The 10289-nt window shown below is 40.0% G+C and overlaps 1 protein-coding gene across 3 annotated transcripts in view; it reads right to left on the bottom strand.

Moving 5' to 3' along the window:
• LOC113644125 overlaps nucleotides 1–10289 on the bottom strand; it is a 131240-nt gene that overhangs the window by 49643 nt on the left and 71308 nt on the right. For all 3 annotated transcript variants that reach the window (XM_027148716.2, XM_027148717.2, XM_047800548.1), the window contains 3 exons: nucleotides 9142–9436; nucleotides 7552–7671; nucleotides 3231–3398 (listed from right to left, as the gene is read on the bottom strand). In XM_027148716.2, the coding sequence (XP_027004517.2) occupies nucleotides 3231–3398; nucleotides 7552–7671; nucleotides 9142–9436 (583 nt within the window). The remainder of the gene's footprint in view (nucleotides 1–3230; nucleotides 3399–7551; nucleotides 7672–9141; nucleotides 9437–10289) is intronic.

The raw sequence follows: 10289 nt of genomic DNA on the forward strand, positions 1-10289 counted from the left end.
TAGTTCGGATAAGCAGTAGAAAATGAGTGAGAGTGATTATTAGATGAAGACAATTTTCCAAGGCATTAAACTTTTCAAGTCTTTAAAAAAAAAAAAAAAAAAAACAAGGCAATTGTGCAAATATTTCTAGCATTGCCAAATAAATAACCACAGACACTTTCTGTTCAAATCAAATTTGTCTAAAGGAATGTTTATCCCCATCTAATCCTAGTTCCAGTTTCGAAAATGGGTGGCTTCCTGAGTTTTAGAAAATCTAAATAGCAAAGCACAAGGAGAGATGAATATTTACTGTGCTGCATACTAATTATCCATATCTTGTTATTTTCCCTTTTTACTCAGGAAAGAGAGAGGACACTTCAACTGTCAAGTTCTGTTAGTAATTACTTTAGTCATTTAGGTCAAATTGCCTTTCTGACAAAGTATAACTGACATTTCACGTTCATTATGAGCAACATAAAGAATACGGTATGACTGCAAATAAACTGACAAAATATTATTGACCTAGAGGTAATATGGGTGCCAAAATATCTGTCAATGCCAAGAATTTTGGACATTTGGACCACAGAATTATAGTCTTTTCCATAAAACAAAGCAGTCAAATGTGTAGGATCGTATACACCCCGAATGCGGTATGTTAAATAGACAAAAATTAACAAACAATATGGTCTCCTGAAAGCAACCGTGAACAAAGAATCTCCGAACCAGACCACTATTAAGAAAAAAAGAGTCCAATACATGGATGATTGCTGGTCGAAAGTAAAAGCTGAAGTTAAAAAAGATACAAGATACGAAACCTTCCAAATACGAACGGCGATAACGTTTATCGGAAATGTCTAGCATCAACCGATCTTGCTATAACTTTCGAGAATCCTGTGAAACAATAGTGTCTGATCATTACATTGTTCCAAGCCTTGTAGCTAAATGCTTTAAACCGAGGTATAATTCAAAAAGATAATCTTCAGACCAGGGGGCACAGTGGCTTAGTGGTTAACATGTTTGCCTCATATCTCCACGGTTGGGGGTTTCTCCCCGTGCCTCGGGGGTTTCCTCTGGGTACTCCGGTTTCCTCCGCCGGTCCAAAGACATGCATGGTAGGTTGATTGGCATCTCTGGAAAATTGTCTGTAGTGTGTGAGTGTGTGAGTGAATGAGAGTGTGTGTGCCCTGCGATGGGTTGGCACTCCGTCCAGGGTGTATCCTGTCTTGATGCCCAATGACACCTGAGGCACAGGCTCCCCGTGACCCGAGATGCTCGGATAAGCGGTAGAAAATGAATGAATGAATGACAGCTTACCCTCCACAGTGAAGCATGGTGGTGGGAGCATCAAAGAATAGGTTCGTAATACGAACGGTCATAGCATTTATCTAAAATGTTAGAAAACTTCTTCAAGCAAGATGTTATAGAAATAAAGGGTGGGGAAGCCTGAAGGCTGTCTTACTGAACAAATTATACTAGCACTTTAATCATAGATGAAATGGTTGAACAATGATGTGAGTTTTCAAATGAAATCCTCTTTTCTGAGTTTGTTCTGAATGAATTCTCGTTTGTTCTTGGATTATTGCTTGTCTGTGAAAACACAGGAAAGGACAACACATCGAGAGTAGGTTCCTGGCTATCATAATAATAAAGGACACTCGCTGTTCTCTAATAGAAAAAAAACGCTACCATCCTTTTTTCTGTCACTACCTCCACTGAGTCCTGTAATGGTCCTTGAGCCTCATGAATTGTGCCAGGTGCTTGCTGTCACCTAGATTGACGTTGCCACCCTAGCAGACCACAGTTAAAAAAGAAAGCTATTCAGAACCAGACTGATAAATTAGCTTCTAGTTTCTTGTACAGCACATCAGCGTAAGGAGGAACCCGGGTTCGTTCTTATCTAATGAGCCAATCCTGTTGCATCGTATGTAATGTATGAAATCAAGCAGGCACAGAAATCGATAATCCCATTGATCTCAGTGACTACAGAGAAACATACAAAGGGATTTACACATGCAAAAATATCTCTAGAGTTTACTTAAACAGATTCGAGCCTACTCAAATAATCATACTTTACAACCGTAATGAGCAGAAAAGCATCTCATATTAATACTGAAAAACATACAACCTTGAGGAGGATGGGCTATAACCACAGAGGCCCACAGTTCATGGTTCTGACTAGCTGACCGAACAGTTATTCCTATCAAAGTAAGCTGTAAATATGAGAAAATAATAAATATATAAGATTTCTATACGTTATACAGGGAAACTATGCTTATTAATATAATTTCTTTTCTCTCTCTCTTTAGCCAGAGAAAGAGCGACTAGAATACTAAAGCAAACACTAGAGAGAAAGTATAAAGAATAAAGCCTAAATTTGCAATGCCCTCGTTCCTCCCGCCCCACAAGGGCATCGTCAGTGTCATACTCCTAAAGAAAGCAAAGCCTCTTAGCCATGCCTATTTGTCCTACACGAACATGTTACATATTCATAAGTGCTGTGTGTGAATGAACAAACAGAAAAGAACTAGTTAAGCGAAGACTTAACATATTGTACACATACACTGAACTGTACATATACACTGAAACTCCTCTTAAACCCACATTTTGTATTGTATTCACTTATCTGATTTACACAATATGTCTAACATTTAAAGCATTAAAAGCAGAACCACCTTTAACTGGATGTGAACCACTTCAGAAACATCTGGAGTCAGATTTCCTCTCCATTATTCTTCCTCATTCTCAAGTACAGCAATTTTATGGTCAATATTTGACTTATATTCTCAACCAGATTGCTATCTGAGCTTCGGCATCAGACCCAAGTCTCTTGCAGAACAGGTTCTCATCTAGGATATCCCTAGATTTCTTTCCATCTTTGGTTCAACCATGACTTTTTGTTTTCTGCTGATGAAAAGCATTTCTACAAATAGATGCTACCACCCTCATGCTTTACTTACTCAAGCCCAGTGTTGAAATCGTTGAATATTTTATCTCATCAGTGCAGAGAATTCTTCCTCCACATGTTTACTGAATGTTCACACTTGGATTTCTTCGTAACCTTCAGAATTATCCTTAGCTTCTTGGTTTCTTCTCTGATTTTAATTGTCCGGCAAATATATTACTTTAAATTGTTTTTATTTGGAAATAATCTTGCACGATCACGTATATTTCATTTCATTGACGACTTCAAGGTGACGAATGTTTATGCAAAGCACTGCATGTATATGTCTATGTGCATTAGTGATACTCACTCTGGGTAAAATGGGGCGGGTTATCATTGACGTCCGTCAGTTTCACGGTTATCGTGGTGGTTCCAGAAAGTCCGCCAAGATGTCCACCCATGTCTTTAGCCTGGAGTACTACGAGGTACTGATCCTGAGCTTCTCTGTCCAAATCAGGGACTGCTGTGCGCAAGATACCTTTGAGAAAGTGGGCAAGAAAGAGAATGAGAGAGATAAAATCCAATAACACCGATGCTAGGCCCTTGAGTAAGGTATTTAACCTTCAAATGCGTGCCTGAGTGCTATGCTGCTTGTAAGGAATGATGGATAAAATTGTCTATAACAAGCATCTACGTTATATAATTTCCTCACACTGCCATTATATTGTCAGAAAACCTGCACTTTTTTTTTGGTCTTTGGTGTATATATTTTACAAAATATCATGCTCATTTTACCTATGAATGAATATACCAGTCTAATCCGTGTTAATGAGAAAAAGAGAATGCCATGCCATGAACACAGGACTGAATTAGGTTAATTATACTTGATTAGCATTCAAAACCTTTCAAAAACAAAACAAAAAAAAAAGCCTTCTCATTCATATCAGCATGGGGTTCACAAATGTCAACAAAATTAATTAGGTTTCATTAGGCGGCCAAACAAAATCAAAACACAAAGGACCACCATTATTCACTGACAGACACACAATACCCAAAGTGATATAGAAACATAGTGTGCATACAATGGCACAGAGAGCCTTGTCAATACATTTTAACAAAATTCACCACCCCTCTTCTTTGCCTTGTCATTCTGTTTCGTTTTTGTTCTTGTTCTACTTAAGCCACCCGCTCTCTCTGACACACACACACACACACACACACACACACACACACACACACACACACACACACACAGTCATGTACACTCGCCTCTGTACACCCACTCACAAACAAAGCAAACACTAGACTCGGCACAGTTCATACGGATGCCAGCCAATCGCATGGCAAATCACAGCTATGCACAAGTGTTTCTTTTTTTTTTCAGCTAAAATGGCCTCTCTCGTCCTCCTACCTAATAAAAGCCTTGTCCCTCTCTTCTCTCTCTAAAGAAGGCTACAACGTGACATGCCGTGTGAAAGCCCTACGGTGAAGTATATGACAAAAAAGCTGCCCCCCAAGTGCAGTTCAGATGCTCTTGTTAATAATTTAAAGGCTGTTGTAGCACATTCAATTTACTTCAATTTGTGTGGAGCACAGCATTTTAATATTAGACATAAAAAACACAAAGCTGCCTGATATCAGTAATGCGGATTTAGATGCCTAATGAGAAGACTACGAGAAAGAAACCTCCATCTTCTTCTGTTTGATGACATAACTGGTTGAAAAACTGTAAACCTACAGTATCCACTAATGCAAAGGTGAATCCTGGACAACTGTTTTTAGGAAACTCTAATCCACGTTGGAAATAAATGTGATACCATAGAGAGCAGAGGCACCAGGATGGACATGCTGTCTTCTTGTTTTCCCACTTCCCACTTGTGTTTCAAGTCTGGGTTGCTAAATTTGTCGTGTGCTGCTGTTTATGCCAAAATGAGCTGCAATAACAAGCAGGTAAGAGAAGGAAACTAGCAGGAAGGCAGTGGGTGATATGTTGGGATGAGAAAGACTCAAAAAAAAAAAGAGTGAGGTTGGGCAAAGATTCTGGATGTTGGAAAATAATTCAGCAATACTTGCTGCTCATCAAGTTCGGAAAGGTTATATCGTCATGGGAGTGGGTATCCCAGCAGTCCAATACTCAACGTTAAAAAGAAAACCCCATCATGTGATCCATACTACAGACCACCCGGAAGGTGTTATAATTGTAGCCTAGTTGTTAATGTGTTGGACTACCTGTTGGAAGGTTGTGAGTTTGAATCCCATGTCCACCAGGCTGCCACAAAATGAGATAAAACAAGGGAGTCTGCTAAATGCTGGAAATGTAAATGTAAGGAGGATTGATTAAGTATACTTTTTAGATACAGGTGGATAGGAAAAATCTTCTTATCTCCTTAAAGAATATGGCAGCATGACTTAGCTTTGCAAAATGGCATCTAAACAAACTACAAATATTCTGGAATAATATCCTTTAGACTGATGATGAGACCCAAGTGGTGATGTTTGGTCATGCACAGTCCACTGTTTTGGTGAAATCCAAACACCCCTTAGAAACTGATAAGCATGGTGGTGGTGGTGGTGGTGGTGGTGGTGGTGGTGGTGGAGGGGTGATCGCTTGGGCTTGTTTTGGAGCCACAAGAGATGGGAAACTCCATTGTATACTAGAATATTGTAGAGACAAATGTGAGGCCATCTGTCCAGCAGCTTAAGCTGGGCCAAAAATGAGTCATGAAACCAGACAATGATCCCAAGAATGCCAGCAAATTACCATCTAAATCAATAAAGAAGACAAAAAATGAAAGTTTTGGAATGGCCAGGTCCAGATCTCAACCCTGATGAGATACTGTGACGGGATCTGTGCATAAAAATAAATGGCCTCAAATATTAATGAACCGAAACAATGTTTTAAAGACGAGCTGGCCTAAAGTCTGAGTGAAACCGCAAGTGAAAATGCAGCTATAGTATTCTTCAGCACGCACAAAAGTGGGTAGAAACTCCACATGGTTGTGTACTTTAAAACCTGATGATGTCAGATCAAATCCCATCTCAAGTAGCAGCCTCGTGTTTCTTTTTATCGTTTGAAATCGTTCAACAATTTGAAAACGTTCTGTTTATTTTCTTTTTCAAATGAAAAGTGTTGTCCTGGAAATTGGAGAGATTTAAATGGGTCCTTCTTGCTCCACTGAAAGGATGCCACATCCACTTCAACATTTACAATATAACCTAATCTACTTCTGGGAAAAACAAAATTACTGTTGACATTGAGTGTCAGCCTGTCTCATCCGCATCAGTCTCTGTCTCGTTACCTGAGAACCGAGGCATTAATTCACCAGCCTCATCGTCTCTACCCACATAGAAATGCCTAGTATCAGATCATTTAAACACTTTAACATGTGAAAACATGATCAAATTATGAGAAAATCCCCCTTTACCAAGAAAGACTTTGTAGATTTTTATTCAAACTGACTGGCACTTTAATTCTCTTTGAATGATCTCCGCAAGCGGCTTAATTAAAAGCCACGGCAAGATCTGAAAGCAAGTGTAAATATCTTTAATATAGAATTGAATTTAAAAAATATCTTTCTTTTTTTTTATTATGGGATTATTATGAATATTAAAAAAAAATGCTGAGGAGGTAGAATGATACGATTGGGCATTAACTAAATATATGTCATGAAACTATACAGAAAAAAGAAGATAACGATGATGACCAGCGGTAGTGTAGTGCATTAAATTTCAGAACTAGTTGGTTAGCAACAGAAAGCCCAAACAAAACTCACAAATAGTAGCATTTGAAAGAAATCCTTCGTCCTTGCCTGAATGTAATGTGATATCAGCACAAATCACCTCAGAAATCACCTTTAACCTTAATATATTGTAATATGGGGGGCACGGTGGCTTAGTGATTAGCACGTTTGCCTCAAACCTCCAGAGTTGGGGGTTCGATTCCCACCTCCGCCTTGTGTGTGTGGAGTTTGCATGTTCTCCCCGTGCCCCGGGGGTTTCCTCCGGGTACTCCGGTTTCCTCCCCCAGTCCAAAGACATGCATGGTAGGTTGATTGGCATCTCTGGAAAATTGTCCGTAGTGTGTGAGTGAATGAGAGAGAGTGTGTGTGTGCCCTGTGATGGGTTGGCACTCCATCCAGGGTGTATCCTGCCTCGATGCCCGATGACGCCTGAGATAGGCACAGGCTCCCCGTGACCCGAGGTATTTCGGATAAGTGGTAGAAAATGAATGAATGAATGAATTTTGTAATATTACAATAAATCAATGTTGTTTTGATGGTTTATGACCAAGTCACCTGATCTCCTTGATCTTGTTTTCGTGATGTTCTTTTAATGGATAATGCTTCTCGTTCATTTTAAACATTTATTTCTAGAACGAACCAACATTATCTGCCACCAGACTGAATAATCTTATTTGATTTATTATATACAGGTATAACAATATTTTCTCCAAAATGCTGTGGGAATTTCTTGGCAGGGAACATAAACATAGGTTAAATATAGTGAATGTACGTTTCCTTCAAAGAAGAAAGGTCGTCTATTTGAGTTATTACAACCCGAAAAACCAAGGACTATTTCCCCACATTTGGTACAGTGAGAAATAGTTCTGCTAGGAAATAGATAATTGTTATTGAAAACCAAAGCAATTGCTGGTGAAAATGGAAAAGCCTGATTGAAATGGACAGACTCACCTGTCTGTGGGTCCACAGAGAAATGAGGCTGGCCTTGCACCAGCGTGTAGACCAGACGAGCACTGTTCCCATAGGTAGGGTCATCAGCATCGGTCGCTGTCACCTGAACAATAGAGGTGCCTGTGAACGCGAGAGAGAGAGAGAAAGAGAGAGAGAAAGAGAGAGAGATAGCAAGCAACATCAATACAGAACAGTACATAGCGCTAATCTATCAATTCCTAGTCACCAAATGACAACTGACCTCGAGTAACAGACTTTTATACAGTTTGATACATTCTCAGTGTCTGTCTTTTTTTATTTCCTTTTGCTTTAACAAATACGTTATTCAGTACAAATAATATCTTTACATGTCAGATTTGGGCGGAGTCAGATATGGCGCTTGAGCGACAAAACAACCGCACTTTAGCGCCAAACATGAGCTGTTTTTGTGTACATTATGGCAGAAACTTCCAAAGCTAGAACATTTTACATTTGGGCATATTTATATATTTGGAGCACATACTGTACATACACACACAATCCATTCACCATCTCCCTTTTCCCTTCTTTCTCCCAGTCCGTCTCAAGTCATTTCTCTTCAGCACCATCCCTAATTCCCTTTTGCCCCCTTCCCAATTCGCTCGCTTTGTTGATTTCTGCCTCCCCATCAATCCCCTGACCCTCGCTGATTCCCAACATATCCTGCTTCCATCCTCCATCCCTGACAGTTATAGACTCCCCCCCACACAGCAAATAAATCAAACACTGTCACCCTTCATGTGAAGGATGGAAATGGTTGTGGGGAAAAAAGGAGGGGGAAAAAACGTATACACTCTTTTCTATGGGGCATTAGCTGACAAGCTATGAGGAAAGAGGGGATTTGTGGGCACAGCGGTTAGTGCTTTCTGACAACTCCTGTCTTGACTGTGTCAACGAGAATGAGAGGTGGGTGGGGCTGCTCTGATTACTGATCTATCACAGGTACTTAAGTAGCAGCAGAACAAAAATAGAAGAATCCGACGCATGTACGAGGTAGAGAGAGAGAGAGAGAGAGAGAGAGAGAGAGAGAGAGAGAGAGAGAGAGAGAGAGAGAGAGACTGTGTGTGTTTTGATTCACACTGTTACAGGATAATCAGACAAGCAGATCAAAAACTGATGTGTCACTGTTGAGGTTGACGCAACATTTACACAAACACAGAAATCTGTGCACATTCATCTTAAGCAAAGGCGACACACGAGTCACAATTTGGAAAGATAACATGCAGATGGGGTAAAAACATACAAATTGGATAGAAGAAAAAAAATACTGGAGCATTCAGTAGACGTGAATGTTGTCAGATTTGGATTTTTGTATTTGTTTTTTTAGTCATTTATTGTTGCTAAAGTGGTGCAAACATGCAAACTTAACGATGCTTATAATTTAAGTTAAAATATATTTTTTTTGTATTTCTGACCAATTTTTAGAACTGTTTAAATGAGCAATTCTCGTTCCGTGACAGCTGACAAACATGGCAGCCTTGTCAGAACTCAGAGGCTGTAAAAATAAATTGCAAAATCCCAGTGCTAAGGGTACGTTTCACAGATCTCTGATGCCTGATCAATTGCAGTTACCTATGTTGGCCATCTCAGAGACGGTGGCACTGTACGGTCCATCCTCGAATACAGGCGGGTTATCGTTGATGTCCTGTACCCTGATGATGAACTGGGAAGAAGGCTCCAGGGCGCGCTCTGTCTGGCTGTCTGTTGCCGTAGCGATAAGCCGGTACTCGTCCTTCTCCTCCCTGTCCAAGGGCTTCGTCACATGGATGTTGCCTGTCTTTTCATCAATCACAAACACCGACCCTGCCCCTTCGCCCCGGAGCACGTACTTGGTGCGTCCATCACCTCTATCCATGTCAGTGTGAAGCTGAGCGAAAGAAAAAGAACGAAGAGAAGCGAGAGCGGGAAGAAAAATCAGAGCTAAAAGATGAGACGAGACAGTAAAACAATGGAGATTATACCGTATACAGAAAACATATGCAGAAAGCAAAGAAAGGGGAATTTAGTAACTAATCCCATCTCCAGAGATCAATCAGGGGATAAAACCCTCCAAATTTGATCTGAGAATCAGATGAAAGCTTAACGTTGATTGATTCTTAGTAATTAAAGCAAACGTTCATTAAACACTAGTAAAAGCATGTAAATATGAAGTGTATGTATGGTCTATGTAATATTCTCAGCCTCATGTCCTTGTCAACCTTTCTGGGATTCTCTTAAGCTTTTACTGAAGACGACTGAACAAAAGAAAGACTCGTCATTAAAGGCAGGGTCTCCGATTTTTGAGAAATGCTTTAGAGTTTCGGGCCGAATAATAAACAAAAATCAAAACAAAAATTAAAACAAACGTCTAGCCAATGAGCAGAAAGGGGTGTGTCTTGTCAATATGCGGCAGAGAGAGTGTTCAGCATGTGTGACATTAGCAGAAAGCGGTTTTAGCATTGACAAAAACAAAGAAAGAAAGAGAAGAAAGGCTTAAGGCAAGGCAAGAAGGCAAGAAGTAGGACGTGTTAATATCGGATCAGCTTTCCAGCACTGGAGAGAACTGAAGGAGCAGGAAGTTGGCCACATATTCACAGGTTGGAGTTTCCCGAGTCAATAACTCCTGAGCTAAACGCTGTTACTACACAAATAACACCTCTTTTCTATCGTAGTAATGTAGAGAGGCAGCTACAACCGCGTTTTGTGTAGTAACAGCGTTTAGCTCAGGAGTTATTGACTCG

The sequence above is a fragment of the Tachysurus fulvidraco genome, chromosome 1, assembly GCF_022655615.1.
Source record: "Tachysurus fulvidraco isolate hzauxx_2018 chromosome 1, HZAU_PFXX_2.0, whole genome shotgun sequence".
Lineage (NCBI taxonomy): Eukaryota > Metazoa > Chordata > Actinopteri > Siluriformes > Bagridae > Tachysurus > Tachysurus fulvidraco.